Below are 22,782 nucleotides of genomic sequence, written 5' to 3'. Positions count from 1 at the left end.
ACACCTACTATTTATAAAAAGGTGCATTTATATCGCACCTTTTTCTCCTCTAGCTCCATTTTATCCTCACAACTACAACCCTGTAAGGTTGGTTAGGTGAGTGAGAAACTGGCACAAAGTCACCCAGTGAGTTTTATGGTTCAGTTGGGACTAGATCCTGGATTTCCCAGCCCCTCAGTCAAACAATCTAACCACCACAATAGCCATGCTTTTTAACTGCCCAGAAAAACCAAAATCAGAAACCATGGTTTGATGTATGTATACCATGGCAATGGCTACTGCTCCATTGTTATACTGTAATGTAATACTGTGCTCCTGTGTTTGTGAAATAAGTTAAGTAGACCTGTTTTGGTATTGATTGTGATTCTACCATAGCATTTATTTTCTTAGCACTCATTTCTAATTGCTTGTGGTAAAATAGAATTTTATACTACTAAAGCAGTAGAGTTTTAAGCATGTTGCTATGTATGTATGATGTATGTATGCATCATAATTTTATAGCACCCAATAACCAAAGCTCACTTATTAGCAGGAGTTTATCATTTATCATGTGCTAGGACTGATACAAAAAGAAAACATGCACTCAAGAAAATTTGAGACAAGCTTCATTCACAGTTATAAGCATCTGTACCTCCTACTATATTAGAAATTAGAAATTGACATCAAGTACAAAAGATAGACAGCACACATATAAACATATATAGTTGCTTATTAGTCTTAGATATAAAATGTCCATAAAGACAAATTTGAAAAGCTGAAGGATCTATGTGATTTGGGGAATGTTTGATAATTTTGGTTTAGTCAATTTACCTTTTTAAAAACGCCACACACTCATTTTCATGCAAGTACTGTCCATTTCCTATTCTCAAATGATTTAGATCTTATAAATCTAATTTTAAAATGCTATTGCATATGACACACCTACCTTAAATAGCTGCTTGGTGAGCTATTAGTGTATAGCGACTCACCACTGAGAAGGAAGAAGAGAATGGTGTCCCATATGAAGAACTGGTCTATATTCATGAGATTTTTTTTTAAAGCCATGGACCATGGCATACTGTCTTTGATTATTGTACTTAGCATTGTTAAAACCCCATTTCTTGAGAATATAAGCTTGCTTTTACCCTGCCTTAATAAAACATGGAAGGCACAGTACTCAAGTCTTTCTTTGATAAAAGGGACAAGAAGAATTAAATAAAATGCATAAAATTATTTTTCCCCACTGTTCGTTTCCACTGACACTGTAAGAGGTAGCACACTTCTACTGATCTAACTAGAAAGGGGTGAGGGCTGAACATGAATAACTTAGTTAAAAAAGCAAGATGGGCAGAGACAACCTAGATGAGTTTTATTACTATCATATATTTTGCTAGGCACTACTTCCTAGTTAATTGGAGAGAGCGCTCATATAAGTTGGTGACACCCACTGTCTTGAGCAGTGGCATTATTGCTTGCTTACAAATTGCAATTTATTCATAGTACATCTTCCATTTTTTTCTGTCTTAAAGACCAATTGTTTATATTATTTGCAATAAATATAACCTTGGAAATGAGCAACATTAGCAATACTTACATTTTGCCTCCTAATGAGTTTCTAACAAAGGCATTCTGTTAAGTCAGGATGGGTTCACAGAACCTGTTCAGGGGTTTATTTTCAATCTGAGATGCCACCACAAATAAAAATATTAAGGGAGTGAAATGGTAGCTTGAAATCTCCACTATGGATTCACCTGTCAGTTCAGCACTATTTTTGATGCATTTTTTGGTGCCACTCTACAACAAGATTTACATAGATAGGGTTGGGGTAGGCTCACCACTGAAATGGAATTCAGGCACATCAGCATTGAGACTAGCTTTATTTCTGCATGGATATTTTCTGATTTGGGGTGGAGCTGAAACTACTCAGTGTTTAATGTGCAAAACAACATATGTTAAAGTTTTGAGTGTGTGATAGCTTTTGTATAGACTTTTATAAATAAAACCCTTTTTCCTAAATGGGATGTTTTTCCTTTCCTTTTAAATTATTATTTTTTGGATGCTGGACTTTTTTCAGAAGAAAAGTATTTAGTAAATATCACATAGATTTATCTAGAACCTTATAATTATTAGTTTTAAATAGTGTTAATCAAATATTATCATCTTCTTATGGGGGTTCACATATAAACTAAAGCATGTTGAAATAATCTGCAATCCAATCTGAACATCTGAATTCATTTTGTAGAATATGGCACACAGCTGCATTTAAATTCAAAGCGAGAACAACTGCAGTACATTGACCCACTGAATATTACAGTAGGTTTAGAGTTTCATGTTAGTTGGATTTATTGGAGAAAATTGATTTGAGTGCTTCTGCTGTTGGCTAAGTTTTTTAATGTCCGGAAGAAAGGAAATAGGACATGCATATGATGTGACTTTGATGTGTAAAGAAGTTAATTATCTAAACCATCTAACAAATCTTGGCTGGGGAAGTAATTATTTTAAAGGGTACAGGGTGGTCTGATGAGTTGTTGTGTTCATCCAAATAAAATGCTATACACCTACTTAATTTCTAAATTAAATAAGTTGTCCATAGAGGAAAGTAGCTAACTGGGAAGAAGCCATTTCAGCCTTACTGTTTTCCCCCCACCTCCATGATCCAGTGCACAGAAGACTCCATGACTGTGTCATACAATTGAGGTGGAATGAGGCTGTTTTCTCCAGGGCCAGTAAAGCCTGCTGACTCCTGGGGTGGGGAGACTGAAAGGAGGATGGATGTGATGCTTTCACCTGTTTCTCTCCAGCAAACTTGGGTCTGTAATTAAGGGGATGCTTCACTACTGAAAATTTCCTTCTGTTCCCTAGTTCCCATTCTTTCCCTTAGTGAGAACTTGCAGTTTCCCTAGGGTTACCTTTTTCACTTTTCAGGATGTATGAAGAGGGGACAGAAAGGGTAGAAATTTCAGTCAGATACATGTGGAACAGTAGGGGCATAACAGCTAACTTTGTAGAAGGAAAATAAATTGAATGACTGACTAAATAAAACATGCTCTTTACTATAGCTTCCCTGAAGATGCAGATAGATTTCCCCTGAACAGCTTAGAGAAAATTTAAACCCTGCCTCTGAAAATCTTGGGAATTCTGATTTCATTTTGATTTTTTATATATATTAATTTTGTTCCCTGTTGGAAGTTGCTTTTCCTTTGATTCAGTACTGACTTCAGCACCCAGAAGCCCCTGATGGCATGGCCAAAACACCTGGAGAGAGACTTTCTGCATATCACTGTGGAAGGCCTGGATGCTGACAAGGAAGGCAAATATGTGAAGATGCCATCCAGTTGTACAGATCAAATGGGCAAAGAGAAGAGTTACTTTGTGCACGTGCATGTTACTGGCAGGATTACAGCTTCTGAAAACATCAGTGAGGACCAGTGTGTTGTAGTGGTTTGGACACTGGACTGTGATTTGGGAGCTCTGGGTTTTATTCTGCACTCACTGGCGAAGGTCATTGGGTAACCTGCTTGACAGGGTTCAGAAATAAGTTGGGGGGAAGAGGACCACGTGAACTGCCTAGCAGTGTTTCAGAAAGAAAAAAGGTAGGCTAAAAATATATTAATAAAGTAATGCTAATTTGTACTTCATCCTGGACCTTACAAGGTTGGCTGTGCATTCTGTACAGCAGTTATTATGAGGTCTATTGCTAACATGAGCTTTGCTATTGCATGCAGATCAAAATAAGGTTTCAAATAGCTTTTGAGATAGAAGTCTAGAATATTTGTTCTAGCACTTGTAGATTGATAAGGCATTTTAGTTACAAATGTAACTAAACTGATTGCAACTGTAGAAACTGTAGTTTCTAAAGTTTTATACCCTTATTTATTATACATTTGCTTCAAGATTGAATTTGCTCCTATGTAAGAGCATGTGAGGAAGGCATTTTTCTAAAATATTGTGGATGGTTACAGCTGGGTTATAACCAGTCTAAAGTTCTGTCTTGCACTGCAGTGAATGATGTAACTTCCTTGCATCATTTACCTGGATTTCACTAAACGCTTTTTGTCTGCTTATGATTTTTGTATTGACTTCTCTCTAATTGTGTTACACTGCAATAAAGCACCTGTTGCATAACATGAGCTCTGGGTTCCTGCTAAAATCTAACTCACTGACTATTTATTTATACTTTCATTTATATCCCGCCTATTACTGTAGTCCCAAGGTAGCTTACAATAAAAATAAAGATAAAAACACATAAAATACATGTATAAATATAAAAACAGATATGAAATAAAACTTAATTATCAAGATTTAAAACCTATTGATAATAACCAAACAAAGCAGCAGTGCAGGGGAGAGCAAGATCAATTACTAAAAAAAGATATTGGGAAAAGAAATGTTTTTGCCTTGTACCAAAACTGTAATAAATTTATGAGTAATAGTTGATATTGGCATGTTAAAGATGAGATTGGACTTATTTTTAATGCCAGTTTTTCCTAAATAGACCAGACAAGGGTGTTTTTGCAGCCTGAAACAAGGAGTGGGACACATTCCATCACAGTGGTGACAGCAGTCAGATTTAAGAGGAGCTTTGCTCATGGCCCCTCAGCATCCCCTGCTGGTGGGGCCTGGCTGGGTGAGGCTTGGGATCACTTTGGGGACAATCTGTTCTGCCTACCTAGAGTTGTGTGCCTCAAGATGCAGATTGACTCAGGAAATTTCTGATCACTTGAAGGTGGGAAGGAGAAAGGTATTAAACTACTTCCAATTCATGGTCAGGTATAGCTCATACTAGTTCAAGGCCAGGCTGGCTGCTAGGCAACTCCTGCAATAAGCCCATTCTGCACAATGTCATTTCTTTTGCAGATGCTGTTACGTTAAATGTAACTAGTTAACCTGATGACACTTGTTATTCTAATTCTGGTAGGTTTTGTTAGACGATGGGTTATGAGAAGCTTGGATAAAATGATGATGACGATGAAGAGGATGAGGATGATGATCAGTACAATCAGGACCAAAGAATCAGTATTCTAGATTCTTGAACACAAGTGCAAGCTTTTATGCACTGAGGCAGTCTTGGCAGTTGGGATTTTTCTGGCCTGTGTGTATGTGTTTAATAAAAAGTTGTTTTGGCAGTCAAGTTGTTTATCTGTGGTATTTTTCTAAAGACATGGGTAATGCTAAGTTAGCAGTTAGAAATACCTTTTGACAGAGTGAAAAGTGAGCAGGAAGAGAGAGACTTTAATAGTGTGTTTGCCCGGACTGAGAGAATGACACACATGAGAGCAAGTGATTGTAGTCCAGCTGCTATTAGTGTCTGCAGCAAATGCGCACACAGGTAGCTGGTATTGCACTTCTGGTGTGATGCACATTTTCCAGCTTAGCAGTGAGGCAACAAGGTGGGGGATATTCTGAGAATATTCCTATTGGAAAGAGAAATATTACAGAAAATTTGTCTGGAACTTTTATAGGAGAGATGAAGCCTAGTGCCTAAAGAATGATAATTGCTTGTTTGAGGCAGTGACATATACTTGGAATTTTGGAACTTTGTTGTAAACTGAATATACGTGGAAATGAGTACATGAATTTAATTTCAAAAGGTCTGCTGGGAAGTGACAACAGTTTACAATGTAGTCATAGGCAATTTATTTACAGTCTATAGTTTCCAGAGATACCTTGTGGAATATACCCTGTTCAGTTTTCTTTTCCTTTGGGTAAAAAAGGGAAATGCATTCTTATAAAACCTCCTGAAAAGTCAAGAAGAGATGTTGACTTTACAATATGCAAACTATTTAACAACACATTAAGTTTTGTGCATAATATATTGTAGAATGGAATGTTAATTATTAGAATAAAAATTAAACCTTGTGTTATTCACAGTGGATTTTACACATTAGGAATTTTTTTTGCTGGTGAAAGGTAAAACAAGAAATGGCACATATATGAGAATATATTTTAAGATTGCTGACTGAAAGGAAATGATAGAAACATCTGCTTTTCATTTTCAAAGCTTCTGCTGCTAAAACTGATGTAAGAAATGCGTAGACCTTGGATAAATGTAGGCTTACCAGCTCTTTTCAAGTCAGTCAGATTAATGGAAGAAGGAACCAGCACTGAAAACACTGGTAGTACTGTCATTTTTAAATGTTACTGGGTGACTTGGAAGTATGTGGAATGTGTTTTAACATAAGTATTGCTGACTTCAATAATTCAATATAGCTCATGGGGCGCTGCTCATAATAGTTACAGTGCTGTTAGCATCACATACGTGTTAGTCATAGATTTCATATTTGTAACCTTTGTTGCTTGAAAAGCATAGCATGGGCTTCCGTAATATGACGACAAACGTTGAGACTGAAATGAAGCTAATATTAGCCATGATAAAAATGCAGAATACTAGCTCTGACCTCTCTTTTTAGAAGAAGCCAGTTGGAGTTAAATAACTGCTGCATTCTTTGTTTCATTTTATTTTGGTGGCTTTATCAGTGTTGCTGTGTTCTTATTTGTCAGTAATGATGTATCTTTTCATCTGATTTGAAAGACGGTGCTTAGGAATAAGTATAATTGGGTATTGAATTGAATCAGATTTTATGGAAGCAGACGTATTCCTCAATGCTCTGTTATGGTCTTAAACTTACTCATACAAATACTTTGGTAAATTATATGCCTGCCTTATCATTTTGAATAAATATAAAGCAGCCTGAGTGAGCAAAGCAGGGGTAGGCAAACTCTTTCCCTCAAGTAGTTTCTGTGCTATTTAACTAATAAAATTTGTCAAAATACTTATAAATGCCAACTCTCTTGGTGAAAGTTTTTAAGGTTTAAAATTTAGGAATTTGAGAAACCTGTTTCTTTGCAATCTGCTAAATGAAAGCAGTGAAAGTCGCTTTACAACCTGGGGTCATTTAATGAAATGCAGTGCTGGGAGATTCAGGTCAGGTAAATGAAATATTTTCTTATACACACCTAGTTAGAGATTTCAAAAATATTTTAAAACATGGTAAGCAGTATAAACATTGATCTCTCTCTCTCTCGCACACGGATTGTAGAATTCATTATGACATAGTGTAGTAATGACCACCAGTGTAGATGTCTTTAAACAGTGATTAAAGAGATCCATATAGAATAAGGCTATTAGTTGTGATGGTTATGTATTCCCTCCAATATCGGAAGTAGCATGCCTCTGTGAACCAGTTGCTGGGGATGCTCATGTCCTGTTTTGTGGCCATCTGATTGCCACTGGAGGTAGGACTGTACTAGGTGAGACTTTAGTTTGAGCCATCATGACTTTTTAATGTTCTTATAATGCATAGTAGCAAAGGATCAGAGAGAAAATGAATCAGAAAGTATATTAATAAACTGGATGTCCAGTTTGGTTTATAGGATTTAGTCGTATGTAAATATTATTGAAGCGACTTATTATTATTATTATTATTATTATTATTAATATAACATTTCTATGCCGCCCCTTGCCGAAACCTCGGGACTTACTAGAGTGAAATGACTAAATGGGAATCACTGATTTCGGGGAGGAAAGTACAGTGGTACCTCGGCTCACGAATGCCTCAGTTCACGACCAAAACGGGTTGTGAACAGAAATTTCATAAAAATTTTGCCGCAGGTCGCGAACTCTGCATTGGGTGACGATCATGAGTGCGCCCTCCTTCCCTGCACGGGTGCGATCACGGTCATGCTGGGGGGGGGGAGAGATGGTTGCGTTCTTTCTGTGGGAAGATGGCTGCAATTGCGCCCGTGTTCCCTGCCCAAGTGCACCCGCACCTGCCTCCCCCCCCAGCGTGCCTGTGCCCATCTCCCCCGAGTGCACCTGCGATCGCTTCCATCTCCCCCCCAGCATGCCCACAATTGCGCCAGTCTCCCCACCTAGCGTGCCTGCAATCGTGGCCATCTCCCCCCAGCCCCCCGCAGGATCCCTGGAGGGGTGGAGATGGCTGCGATCTTTGTTGTTCTTTGTCACTTTGATTCAAATTTTTGTGAGTAAAAGAAATAGTTGCATAATGGATTAACCTTATTTACATTGACCCTTATGAGGAAATTTGACTTGGCTCACGACCAGTTTGGGTCATGACCAGAGTCCTGGAACAGATTAAGTTTGTGAGCCAAGGTACCACTGTAATAGGAGAATTTTCTGCTATGGATCCTGCTACTCTCTTCAGTTTTCACCTTATGTTAAGAGTTTTGCTCTCAGAAGAATCTGCCCTTAAGTGTTGTTGAACATGATTTCTGAAGGGTACAATTAGTCATGGTGCTTCACATGTTTAGAAATACTAGTTACGATCAAACTTTCACCTCCTTGTGACTTTTAAATTATAAATTCTGACACACGGAGAAGTGATGCTTACAAAGCTAGTGACACATAAAATTATATTGAATTGTTTGGAAAGAGTGAGAAAATTCAGTATCATTTATTGTATTTCAGACAAAATAGGAAAGGAGTTCTGAATTCCAAGTTTCACAAATGAACACAGATAGTATTGACCATCTTAAACAAAGCATGATACCTCAAATGTTTCCTCTTTTGGATAGTTTGTGCATGTATGAAGTTGCTCAGTGATACAACTACTATTCTTCAGTTCAGCAAAAGGCACAGAAGGTTGAGTATGGCATGTCAGATAGTAATAAATAATCATTTATTATGATTATATTCATTATAAGGATTATTATAGTAAATAATCATCATTGGCTAATAAATCATTCATCTTCATCTTCAAAGAAGAGTTAAAAAGAGGGCACTATTTTCTAAATTTGCTGATACTGCTTAAACCTTGGAGAGATGAGGGAAAATTATGAAAAGTGTAGGAAACAACTGAAGTACAAGAAGCAAGTCCAGCGAAATTTGGAGAAATGGAGAAGCTTTTGTTACACACTGAAAACTTAAGTTCTCCTGACTCAAAGTAGTAATAGGCTGAGTCAAAATAATTATTTCACTGGATGGCCTTTATAGTCTGGTCATTGCAAATATATATTGATGATGTCACTGATGTTCCAGATTTTATTAAATAAAATAAATAGAACAGAACAGAAAGCAGTGCATTAAACAATTCCATTGAAATTGGCAAAGATAAGTAACCCACCTAGAGCTTTTGGTTTAATTTGAACATATTGTACTGAGTCTCATGTTCTTGTTTCTACTGGATTTAGCTCACCAGTATTGGTGGTATGAACATAATCAGTTGCTTATAGAGCATATGAAGAATGACTACTGAAAACTGATGGCTGAGACTGCTGCACTTCTGTACAAATTGATTAAACCTTTACTTTCAATCATACATGAGATTAGCATTGTATTCAACCTGTGCTTGCTTTCATCCCTCTAAAATTGCAAAACATTGTAAAGCAGAGCAGTGTTCTGTTTGAAGACACTGTATGTGGGGGTTTACTTCATGTTTCTTCTGTACAGTGCAATCTCACTTTTCAGACATGAGACACACAGTTGGCAAAATAGGGCACTTGAATGTGTGGCATTCCTTTAAGTATGAAGAATTAACAACAATTACATAGAAATTGCATCCATAGTATCATAGAATGTAGCTTGTTTCCAAGCTAAATTTAACATTTTGGAGCTCCATAGTATAATAGGTGACATCATTTGATTTAATTCTTTTTTTATTTTGGGCTACATGTGGGCCATCCATACTGTGGACAGACCTCATAGTCTGCAATATATGTTTGGAAAACTGAATAAGAATTTATGTGAATTGGAACAAGGGATTTCTAGACCTGTGTGTTTATAAGCTGTTCTCAGACTATGCATACATGCTTGGATTATGCTTGGGAGAAATTTATTGATTCAGTTGGATCCAAGAATTTGTCACTCTTTGAGAAGATGCATTGAAGCAATGGGAATTTAACCATGATTAACCTCGTTGATTTCAAAGGTCTACTATAAACATGACTATTGTGGATCCCAGCATTGAAAGAGAATTTGATAGGGTGTTAGAAGAATTAAGGAACTTTAAGGTCAACAATGAAGAATTGAAATTGTAAAAGATTTTGCATTGCTCAACTCATTTATCAATTCAAAGGGAGACTGCAGCCAAGGCATTTGAAGAAGACAGACTTGGAAAGACAGCAATGAAGAAACTAGAAAAGATAATCAAATATAAAGATGTTTCACTGGAAGCCAAGTCCAAGATAATTTATGTCATTGTATTCCCAATCCCTATGTATAACTGTGAAAGCTGGACAGGAAGAAAATGTATGTGTTTGAAAGATGGTGCTGGAGGAGGGCTTGGACCAACAGAAAGACAGACTAATGGGTCTTAGAAGCAAGCCAGAACTTTCCCTGCAAGCATGAATGGTAAAACCGAGGCTGTCAGACCTCAGGCACATCATGAGAAGACAGGACTCACTGGAGATGACAATAATGAGGGAAACCAGAAGGCAGAAGAAGAGGAAGACCAAGTTTGAGAGGGGAAGAGGAAAGAGACTGTTAGGGGTCATAGCAGGGGGTCATAGCAGAGAAAGTCAGGCCAAAAAAGTAAAATTAGATGCTGACGCAACAGCGTGTGGTGATTTTCCAAAGGGGTTCCCTAATGACATTGGGATTATGCCATTCTGAAGGTATTTGTGAAGTTGTACTCACTATACCTAAATTAAAAAAATAAAATTAGAAATTCATCTAAAGGAAATGTTAACAGTATTTTAACTAATGCGATTTCATTTAACCCAAAGCTGTATTCATAATGTCTGAGATATTATGATTTGTTTGCAAGAGGGAATACTTAGCATCCAAAGGCATTCATCAAAACAAAAGTTACTTGCAAATATGCCTTTTGAACTGTTTGCATCTGAAAGCTCAAGAACTTGATAATATGTCTTGAGAATGTTATATGATTCATGATTTATCCATAGTTTACAAAAGGTTTTGTTTCGTGGTGCATGGAAATATTTAAGTGTTATTTTGAGCAGAGTTTCTTAGCATTTTTTAAAATGTCTGCTTTGTACTAAACAAGCAAGTTGAAAATAACTACACTTGAATTTGCTTTGTTAGGTTGAAAAATTACACTTATACCACTCAGATGGAGGTATTACACCATGAGGTATCAATTGTATCTGGTCACTATAGTGTGGCAAGTGTCTGAAATACAAAAAAATATCTCAAAGGAGCAGAGATTATCTAAGAACCTAAAATACAGTTATATATTAATGCTGAAAAGAGTAACATTCTGGAAGGTAGGGTATAGTCTTAGAAAACAGGTTATATTTCTTCAGTAGAATTTCTAAGGTATGTTTAATGGACTTGAATGGAGTTAATAATGAATAAAAATGTTTCTTCATTCTGTAGGAAAAAGGATAAATATGTTGCAAGGTACAGGCTCCTGTTGATGAACCTAGAAAATGTGCAAGTTGCCTTGATCTTCCCACCTCCTCATTTTGGTACTCAGATGGAAAACTATTTTGCATAATGGGACTTATTGTCTAGATAGGCAAAACAGTTACTTCTCCTTGCTGTCCATACCTTGCAGGTTAGTGTTAGAAATAAACAGTTGTAGGTCCTATTTTTTAATTATAATTAAGCACAAAGAAGTCTAATGGATATCTCAAAAACTGGCTCCCTAGACTGTGAAGTTTGGTTGTTCCTAATAAAAGTATCACCTTAGTATTATTTGAGCAGTTCTGATTGGCAAATATGGTTGCCTGCATTTATTGTTTGTTTGAGGTATACATATGAAAAAATGTATTGGGAATGAAATCATGATTGTCATTAGTCAAGAAGCTGCGATTGCATATGATTTATAAGTCTACTAGCAAGAAAGTAGATTCAGATACATTTGGGAGAGAATAGGTTTGCCAGCATAATAAGCGAACTTTTCAAATCAAAGGGAAATTGATCAAAGCACCTTGCCATTTGCAAAGACCAGAGTTAAGACAGTCTCCTCTTTTTTGAATGCTTGAACTGAGCTGTTGTCTACGCGCATTAATTCTTGATTTGCACACAAGAACTAAAATCTTGCTGAACGCAGTGTAATGATGTTACAAATAGCTGAATCCGGGGTGAATGAATGCACCATGAATTGATGAATGCACGATCATTTTACAAGTGCTCACAGCTTTCATTCAAAGCTTCCTATTTCCTGCTTCCGCGGCATTTGGTCACCCCCAGCCCTCTCCAAGTCTCCATCCTCACCAGGTAGCCACAACAAGATATATCCCAGTGTTTTTCTTTTGGATGGAACGAAGCCTTCTAAATGAAGTGCTAATTTTCAAGAATTTATTTACCATGTTCACTTCCTAATAATAACTCTGGTCCACATGGGTTCCAGAAGCATGGTAATGAAAAAAGGCAGGTAAATGGACACCACCCAGGTTTTGTTCAAATTTAATATATTTGAGTAATCATGGGCAAGAGCAAGGCACTTCATGGGTACAGGGGGAGGGATCCGATATCTGTGTTGCTTTCTGCAGATCTAGAATATTTGTAAAGGGCCTTGATTCTCCCCACTCCATATTTACTTACTAAAATGTAAGTTGCATTTGTTTAATAGAACTTATTGGCTTGGTTTGTATTTAATGCTAACCTGCATTGCTGTACATTGAGCTGGCATCTTGAGTCACCCTTGCTAAACTGGAAAGGTACAGAATTGCAGCCGGATGGGTAACTACATGTGGAAGCTGAGCATGGTGTTGGACATAATGGCCTTGTAAGCCCTGTCCAACTGTATGACTCTATTCTAACCCACGAGGTTTGTGTTACTTAATTCTGGGTTGTTGTGATGTATAAACCTGGGTATGACAACAAATCATGATTGGTTAACTATGCAAAACCTGAAAAAGAGTCCATGGTTGTTATTCAGTTGTGAACTCTGAGGTTGTTTAAGTCATAGTTATTATGTGTGAACCGAGAACCATGGGTTGTTTGGCCAGGTTACAGAGGTAGCTGGAAAGAGCAATAAAAACAACATACTGCTGTGTATGTCAGTACTATGATACTGCAAAAGCATTTAGAATAAAAGGCCAAGGGGGCGGGGGGGGGGGGGGGAGGAAGCAAACAAGGGACTGAGCAAACCAATCATAGTTTGTTCAAATTCTTACCAGGTAAACCTTGCACAGGGCAATGAGCCATGAGTTAGTGTTGTGTTAAAAACAGTTATAGCCCAGTAAGTCAGAGGAGAATTGCAACAGCTATTTGCAATGTATACCCTACATTTTATACTGTAAGAGGTCTACAGTATAAATAGGGTCTAGAAAGGGACTCTAGACCCTACTTTGTAATGCAGTTCTGCACAGAGAAGCCTTCTGTATTTCTTACAAGCTGGCTCCTTGGTGTGTGGTTTTTGGTTTATTCTTAATAAACACATTAACCTAGTATTATTTTTTCTTATTATTCTTTTCTTTTGTTTTAAATTGGCAAATGTTACCTTGGCTTTTGTTTTGCTTGAGGTATCTAAAAAGAAAAAAGTGTGTACCTTGATATAAAATAATGATTATCATGAGTTAAATATATATAATCATATGAGTGGTATAGGTCACAAGAAAAAGCAGATTCAAATATGTTTGGGAGAGAGGAAGGTTGCGAACTGTATAATAACAATTTCCTTTTGGAAATCCAAGGACAATCAGTGATTGCTTCCTCCCCTCTAGTGCCATTACTGATCATGGACACATCTGTTAAGGGATCAGCTGTAGCTCATGAATTCCTGTCCTTGTGACAATTTAGCCAACATGACATAGGCTTAACTTGGAGAGCCAGTGTGGTGTAGTGGTTAAGAGCATGGGACTGGGACTCAGAGGATCTGGGTCCTAGTCCCCGCTCAGCCATGGAGCCAACTGGGTGACTTTGGGCCAGTCACAGACTCTCAGCCCAACCTACCTCACAGGGTTGTTGTTCTGGGGATAAGATGGAGGAGGAGATGTAAGCTGCCTTGAGCCCTTTGTAGGAAAAAGGCAGGATATAAATCCATAAATAAATAAATAAATAAATAAATATCTTAAAACAGCAGGTTTTTAAAAATGTTGAATAGAGTTATTTTCTCATAATATAGACCTCTTTATTAAAAGGAAATATCAAACTTCTTTAAGGTTCCCTGATTTAATAATTTCTCTACCACTAATGTCAAAATAAGTAACAAACTGGTTAATGTTATTAAATTAGTTCGTTACAAATATTTATAAATAATTCTTTTAAATTACTACTACCGCTACTAATTGGTCTTTTCTTCCTATTACCTATAATATATAGTGAAGCCTTAATTGTCAGTGAAAGAGAAAAAAAACTCCAACACTTTCCAGTCATATTGAGCAAAGTATTATGAACTTCAGAATGGAACAGAGCTTAGCTCAATATTTTATTATCATGAACATTGTTCCATTTCTGTACTGCTGCGTGGTTTAGAACAGTTGCTATAAAAACAGTATAGTAAAATGCTACAGTATGCGCATGACATATGTGGGGTTTTATTGCTGGTTTTAATATGTTGCTTGATAACATCTATCTGCAAACATTGTATTTCTTCTCTTCTGTTCATTCAGATGAGCAATACTGGAGCTAGCCCAATGCCAAGTGTTCCATCAAGCAGTGGAAGAGGGACTGGAAAATCAACACACTTTACTCCAGAATTGCAAAGTATGATGTAAGTCTAATGTTGTTTTTATATCTTATGATGTTTTAGATTTACATAACTAGGTGGCAGGGTCAATGGAGGACAGGATGGTTTTGTCCAATATATATTTATGATCTAATTTGGAAAAGATTAGAAATGGTTTTCAAGAAGGATTAAATAACTTAGCAGAGTCTTTCCTTGTTGAACTTAAATATAAATGCATAAATGCATAATGATCAAATATAATTTTGCTACATGTTTTTTACTTTTGGATTTCCTGTATATTTCTTTTGTGTGTGTGTGATTTTTAAAATCAGAAAACAGTCTCTTTCATAAATTTGCTTTTCAATTTAAACAGTGTTTAATGATAATTACCGCCTTGTCCTTATACAAAATGATAAGTTATATTAAAATTATACTATTTGTGATACAATTAGCATATGTAGACCACTTGGCACTGATTATTTCTGCTCAGGACAATGAGAAATAATCATTAGAAGAAATGTTGATTTAATAATAATGATGCAGGGATCTAGTTCAAATTTATGATGAGAACAGAAAGTTTTTTTTCTTTTTGATCTTGGACTATGTATATTTTCATAAAGCCATAGGCTTCATATTTTAAGAATGCTATAATTTGGAAGATTTCATACTTAAAGCTTCATTAGTTGCCTTCTTCAAAAGGCCAGGCTACAAATCTTGTTTTGGTAGAAGGTAACCAATTAATTAGAGAAGTTGACCTGCCCGCACATTTTTTTCTTTTATGGAAGTCCAAGATGTGTTGGTCTGCAAAATATGCATATATGGCAGAGGGGTGCAGCGGAGGGGGAGGCAAATGAATTCTTTCTTTGTGGATCATTATTTCTGATTTATCATGTAGTTTAAAGAGAATTTTTAGTGCAAGACTAAGATTATAATGCCCTCTCAGAACTTCAGAGGAAGTGCAGGATGGATAAATTTTTCAGCATTACTAATAAATCTGCTGTCTCTTTAGTAGAAATTGACATATGTCTGTATAGATTGAGAAATAATGTATCTTGCCTTTGTCATCCAATTCATTTCAGCAATTAGGTGATACAGCTAACAACTTCTTACACAGCATTTTCTTTGACAGAAATGGTATGATTTTTGAAAGTAAGGCAAAAATGTTCCTGTTTACAGCATACAAGTTCAAATAAACACATAATAAATTGTAACCATATTAAGCCTATACTAGTTTCATTAAGTAGTTTGTTTATGTCAGAAGCACTCTTGTGGATGTAGTTTGGATCACTACTCTTTGTAAATTTCAAAACTGAGTACAATGTGAAGTTGACCCCTTTTATAAATTAATGTGAAATAAATACAAAAACATGAATAAACATGTTTGCATTTAGGACAGAAGTCCAGATATTGGAAAAAATTTATCTCAGTGTGCCTCTTTTGTCCACCCCTCATTTTGGTATGTTGCTGTTCACTATTTTGGGCTTCCTTTGGAAAGAAAAACAGGGTACAAATATTGGAATTAATTGAAAACGCTGCAGCTCTCTTTGCATGCTGCCTTTTAGGGCTAGAAGGCAGAAAATGATGAATTGGAACCAATTCTGGTAGGATGGAGCTGTGGAAAAATAGTTCACTGTTACCCTCTGAACAATGTACAGGTGTTTGTACAGGTAGAGAAATAATGGTAGTGAACAGAGCATGTGGTGATTGTTCACCTCCTGATTATTTCCAAGTGTACATCTCCAGTTGGCTCTTTTGAAGAACATTTTTATATTCTTCATTATATCTTGATGCGATATTCTTAGCAATATACTTTTCAGCCTTCATCATGTTGTCTGCTGCAGTGGTCAGAAATCACAAGACCTTGTTGGTTTTCTGTTTGGTGTTACATTTTGACTCTGACCCAAATCTCAACTAGTGCTCCAGTGTTCACATTGAGTTTCTGACAAACACAATTATTCCAAAAATTCACATGAAAGGAGAACTTTTATTTGCATACTGAAACTCTTGCATGCAAAGTTTTCTGGTTTGGCAGTATGCTACATGGCACCTCTACATGAAGGTTTTCAAATTATAAGAATTAGAAAGTTTCAGAGTTTAGTAGCAGCTCTTCATAGCAGGGCTGCTTTTAATGTGGGTTCCATAAGTGAGCAGTTCCGAACTATATTTAAGGTACTGTGTGACTGATTTGTATGTTAAGAACTGTGATGCAAACTCTTACTTCCCCGTGTGTTCAGTGCATAGGCACAGAAGTCCTAGGTAACATTTGCACAGTGGCCATTCTTAATTCCATCCTGTGCAGCAGGAAAAGATGGCAATGTAAAAAACTCTCAGCAAGGTTTTGGTGTCCTAGTGAGGCTCCAGCCCTATATTAGGAAATAATACCATTGTCTTTCCTTTCAAAAAATTTTTATAGAATGTTTTCTTTCCCTTGGATAGGCTCAGATTTTTTTAAAGATTGTTTTCTAAATATGAATTATCTAAATTGAGTAATGCATATTTTGTTATTCAGGGTGAGGGGAAATGTAACAGTACATTACTTGGGCTTGGAAATCAAAGCAAGGGCATGAGTCTGGGGAGCTAGGGAGGCCAGGCAGATCCTTTGGGCAAGTAGCTGAGAAGCCTCTATTTTTATTTAATGGTGGGCTTCCTGATTAAGCACTTTCGAAACTCCCCTCCCCGCCAGTGTACACACAATTCCTGTCAATGTAGAAGTTATTGTTGGCTTTATAAGTGGAAGATCTAGATGTCTTCGTACTGTTTTAGGCCTAGTGCAGTTCCTACTTTAAAAGCTATCCAAACAACTAGACTTTGATTTTGAGATACTTTTCACAAACTGTTCTGCTGACTTCACTGGGGCTAATGGAATTTTTCCAGTTGGTTTACTTTGCATGTTTTCTTGAAAAAAAATATTATTAGCAGAAAAATAATTACATGACAGGAATAGACTGTGGACAGAAATGCTAAAACTGTTTCCTTTGGCTTCTGATTTACAATAAGTTGCCACTTTAAAATAACTGTTCTTAGTTCCTTCAGGATTTTTTTTAAAAAAACAAACAAACATATAAATTACATCCTAGTCCTAAAACACATTTATTGGATGTAAGGAGTATTGATTTCAATGAAACCTCTGTCCATTTTAGAGCCCTTCGGAAGAAATATTGTTTCAAAGAAACACGTTTTGAACTTGCTAACATTAGCCTTGCAATTTAACTCATTTTAGACATGTTGCTTGCCAGAGTTGCTAATTAAGACACCCAGTCACTCACTTGTGTGCAGATGGACCAGATAGTGAAACATTTAATAAGCAAATATCTTTTAAAGCAATTATCCCCATGGCTACAGCATTTTAGAGTCATAATAATACATGAAAGCAGGAAATCTGTGGTTGGCTCTCCTGCCCTTTTAAAAAGCTTGATAGCAACTTACATGCAGTTGGAACTTCATTAGTGCAAGAGAGGGTTATTAACTCCATCACTGTACTATTTGCTTTATAATATTCCCCACTGCTGTGATACCCATTTGTGGAATAAACCCTTGAACAATGAAAACAAATAAAGAAATTTTGATAACTTCTGATTTCCTCACTATTTTGCAATATTAGCAGTTGGCAAACAACTGAGAAAATTGCTCAACAATGATTGGGCAGTATGTCAAAATAGACTGCAGTACAGACATGAAGTCTGGTTATTAGGAAATGAAAATTCAAGCCATCCTTCATCCTACAATGCCTTCAGGATTGGGACATTGAAATTGGGAGTCCAGTTTCAAATTGCCATTTCATGATGAATCTTATATGAAATAATGGTGTTGATTCATCCTGCTGTTTATTATGAATATCATTGCAAATGTTCTCCCAGCATTAAACTCTGTGGCCCAGAGTCCTTTGTACAGGTTGATGCACCCATGAAGGAGAGGGATAGCTTGGTGCATGAATTCTTTTGCCTTATCTCATTTGTTGACATGAATAGGAAGCACAAAAGCTCCATCTTCATGTGGGAACTCCTACTCCTGGGAGGAACAGTGAGATTCAGGCATGTGCCTGTTAAATCATCCCTTGGGTTATACCGAAACTGCTGAATGATGAGGGTGGGAGGGAGAAGGCAATTCTTCAGATCTCTACATATATAATGTATATACAATATATCTATATATAATATAGATATACAATATACAGTGTTGCTATCTATAACATTTGCATTATAAACAATTGGAAATCCATCTGCAAAATACTGTAGTTTTTAGTGCTGTAAAATATGCAGTGCACATCAAAATAAATTAGAGCTGGGCACAATAAAAGTTCCTTCTTTGCACACTTGAGATGATTAAAACAGGTTTCGTATTAAGGCTTTCCCTCATATGCAGAATTTTTGCCTAAGAAACTCCATCCTTGCTTCTAAAACAAGGAGTTTGGGTTGTAGTAATCTCTATTGTGTTGCAAAATTTAGCCTTAAATTGAAGAAAGTAGAGAGAAGCACTAGGCCACTCAGGTATGACCTAAATCATATGCCTGATGAATACAGTAGATGTGACAAATAGATTTAAGGAATTAGATCTGATAGACAGTGCCTGAAGAACTATGAACGGAGGTTCCCAACAGTGTACAAGAGGTAGCAACTAAAACCATCCCAAAGAAAAAGAAATGCAAGAAAGCAAAATGGCTGTCTGAGGAAGCTTTACAAATAGCTGAGGAAAGAAGGGAAGCGAAAGGCAAGGGAGAAAGAGAAAAATACACCCAACTGAATGCAGAATTCCAGAGAATAGCTAGAAGAGATAAGAATGTCTTCTTAAATGAACAGTGCAAAGAAAGCAATAGAATAGGGAGGACCAGAGATCTCTTCAAGAAAACTGGAGATATGAAGGGAACATTTCATGCAAAGATGGGCATGAAAAAGGACCAAAATGGCAGGGACCTAACAGAGGCAGAAGAGATTAAGAAGAGGTGGCACGATTACACAGAACTATACAAGAAAGAGCTTAACGTCGTTGATAACCACGATGGGGTGGTCACTGACCTCAAGCCAGACATCCTGGAATGTGAAGTCAAATGGGCCTTAGGAAGTCTGAGCAACAACAAAGCTAGTGGAGAAGACAGTATTCCAGCTGAGCTACTCAAAATCTGAAAAGACGATGCAGTAAAAGTGCTACACTCAATATGCCAGCAAATTCAGAAAACTCAACAGTGGCCACAGGATTGGAAAAGGTCAGTTTACATTCCGATCCCAAAGAAGGGCAATGCCAAAGAATGTGCAAACTACCGCACCATTGTACTCATTTCACATACTAGCAAAGTTGTGCTCAAAATTCTACAAGCTAGGCTCCAGCAGTATGTGGACCAAGAACTACAAGAAGTACAGGCAGGATTTCAAAGAGGCAGAGAAACTAGAGATCCAATTGCTAACATACGCTGGATCATGGAGAAATCTAGGGAGTTCCAGTAAAACATCTACTTCTGCCTCATTGACTATGCTAAAGCCTTTGATTGTGTGGATCACAACACATTGTGGCAAGTTCTTAAAGAGATGGGAGTACCAGACCATCATATTTTTCTCTTGAGAAACCTATATGCTGGTCAAGAAGCAACAATGAGAACTGGACATGGAACCACTGATTGGTTCAAAATTGAGAAAGGAGTTCGGCAAGGCTGTATACTCTCGCCCCGCCTATTTAACTTACATGCAGAGCACATCATGGAAAAGGCGGGGCCTAGATGAATCACCAGTTGGAATGAAGATTGCTGGGAGAAATATCCACAACCTCAGATATGCAGATGATACCACTTTAATGGCAGGAAGTGAAGAGGAACTAAAGAACCTCTTGATGCTGGTGAAGGAGGAGAGTGCAAAAGTTGCCTTGAAACTCAACATTAAGAAAACTAAGATCATGGCATCAGGTCCTCTCACTTCCTGGCAAATAGATAGGAAAGAAATGGAGGTAGTTACAAATTTTATCTTCCTGGGCTCCAAGATCACCGCAGATGAGGGGACTGCAGCCAGGAGATTAAAAGACGCTTGCTCCTGGGCAGGAAAGCTATGGCAAATCTAGACAGCATACTAAAAAGCAGAGACATCACCCTGCCAACAAAAGTGTGTATAGTTAAGGCTATAGTTTTCACAATGTATAGCTGTGAAAGTTGGACCATAAGGAAGGCTGAGTGTGAGGTGAATAGCAACCCTGCAGGGGTGGCATGTGAGCCAGTTCTGGCCCACACAGCTATCCTGTATGATTTCCAGAATCCTACCGAATTTTAATCAAATTGCGCTAAAAGGCTTGGTTGAAAATTTACTTAAAAGAAAAATAAGTTGTGGTATTGTGAAAGGTTTGTCAACTTTTGTATATCAGCAATGTGTGCATGTAATACCCCTGACACACCAAGGTATGTTCATTTCATGCTGTTTGTGAAGGCCTCATTACTAGGTAACAGTGGTGTTGCGGTGCAATTAGATTTTCCAAAATGGGACTTAGTTGTCATGCAAAGTATACTCCAGTCCTGATAAGGCAAAAGATGGCCAATAGTTCAGCTTCCAGCCTGTGTGTGACCTCTGCACTTTGCTATTTCCCTAATAAGTTCCCTAAAATTTCAGCCATTCAAATTTGCATGCCATTTTTATCATGCCATCATTAAAATAATATTTCACTCTAGAGAGTTAATTTTGGATAAAGTTGGAAGGAAATAGCAGTAATGATCTTGCCCATGAGAATGCTGGTAGACCAAACTTGTAATTTGAGGTTGCGCTGGATTTCTCCATTCCATTCAACCCTTGTTTACCATGTTTGAACCTAGAAGCTTTGCTGAGACTGCATTGTGCAAAAATAACCAGTTTGTCTAGTTAACCATCGTCTGAATTAGTTGTTTATGGAATTAGTTTCATGCCTATAAAAGAGACCTGTTAAATGAGAAAATTCATGAATCCCCCAAATCACAGCTGTATCAAAACTGGTAAGCGGCAGTTTTGTACATACATGAATGCAGGCTCCCAGGTATGGTGAATTGTCTAATTCTCCTAGTAACACTCAATGAAGAAGGGCATTCTACAATGAAGATGTATTTTACTAGAAGGAGGCTCTTTGTAAAGCAGAAGCTAACAATGCTGCTACTTAGCAGTCATATACTTTAATTATTCAAAGCACTTCATTTACACTAAGAAAATAAAAGCTGTGTTCGATCAAAGGTGTACCTAGTCCAGCACTGTGTTTGCACAGTGGCCAACCAGATGCATCCACAAGTGCTGTTTCTCAATAGCATCTTCCACTTGGGTTTCTCAGGATCTGGTGTCCATAGGTGTACACTCTCTGATGCTGGAGGTAATGTATAGCTATTATGACTAATTGCCATATATACCCTTATCTTCCATGAATTTATCTAATTCCTTTTTAAAGACTTCCAGATTGGTGGCTATTGCTATTTGTGATACAATATCGTTCATCTAGGCACTCTGTGAAGAACTTCTTCCTTTTTTTCATTTCTGAATTTCCCAATATTGTCTTAAAGAAATACGGGATAACTTGGATTCTAATATTAGGGGTAATGAAGATAAATCTTTCCTATCTTCTGTTAGAACACAACATGGAGATTACAGAATAGTTTCCTATAGGCAAAGGCAACAGACAGAGGAGTATGCATTGCAGAAGTTCAATATCAACAATGAAGAAATTGAAATTATGAAAGATTTTGCATGCCTCAGCCCACTCATCAATTCCAATGGAGACAGTAGCTAAGAAATTGGAAGACTGAACCTTGGAAGAGCAACAATGATAGAAACATTGCTTGGAAGAGCAACAATGATTGAAAAGATAATTGAGTTGAGACCAAAGCCAATATCATATACACTATTGTGTTTCCAATCACTATGAATGGGTGTGAAAACTAGACAGTGAGGAAAGCTGACAGGAAGAAAATTGATACATTTGAAACATGGTGCTGAAGGAAAGCTTTGCAAATACCCTGAACTAACAGAAAGAGAAACGAGTCTTTCGATTGATCAAATCAATCTAAAACTTCCCTAGAAGAAAAATGACAACATTGAGGCTGTCGGACTACAGACACACCATGAGAAGGCAAGATTCACCGGAGAAAATAATAATGCTAGGGAAATCAAAGGAAGAAGACCATGTATGAGATGGATCAATTGCATAAAAGACACCTCAGCCTTGAGCAGAGGTCGGCAACCCGTGGCTCCGGAACCGCACGTGGCTCTTGAACCCCTCTGCTGCGGCTGCGTCGCTCAAAATGCGCCCCGGCACAGCCGCTGATCTGCTCGAAGCTCCA

General features: G+C 37.3%; 2 protein-coding genes across 11 annotated transcripts in view; one reads left to right on the top strand and one right to left on the bottom strand.

Annotated features, from left to right (window-relative positions):
- The window catches only part of SUPT3H (SPT3 homolog, SAGA and STAGA complex component), a 290,071-nt gene that overhangs the window by 13,722 nt on the left and 253,567 nt on the right, over positions 1-22,782 (top strand). For 6 of the 7 annotated variants that reach the window (XR_006413655.1, XM_044419221.1, XM_044419222.1 and 3 more), the window contains exon 2: positions 14,461-14,561. Coding sequence is in view for 6 of the 7 variants with exons in the window: in XM_044419221.1 (XP_044275156.1) it covers positions 14,461-14,561 (101 nt within the window). In the remaining variant the exon portion in view is untranslated. Of the gene's footprint in view, positions 1-10,869; positions 11,457-14,460; positions 14,562-22,782 lie in introns of those variants that run through there. The other variant, XM_044419220.1, reaches the window with a different exon arrangement.
- The window catches only part of RUNX2 (RUNX family transcription factor 2), a 287,798-nt gene that overhangs the window by 229,240 nt on the left and 35,776 nt on the right, over positions 1-22,782 (bottom strand). The window lies entirely within an intron of this gene.

Source organism: Varanus komodoensis, unplaced genomic scaffold (genome assembly GCF_004798865.1).
Source record: "Varanus komodoensis strain SLA01 unplaced genomic scaffold, ASM479886v1 scaffold100, whole genome shotgun sequence".
In the NCBI taxonomy this organism is placed as follows: domain Eukaryota; kingdom Metazoa; phylum Chordata; class Lepidosauria; order Squamata; family Varanidae; genus Varanus; species Varanus komodoensis.
The sequence above is the reverse complement of the archived record's forward strand: the minus strand, read 5'-3'. Positions and strand labels throughout refer to the sequence as shown.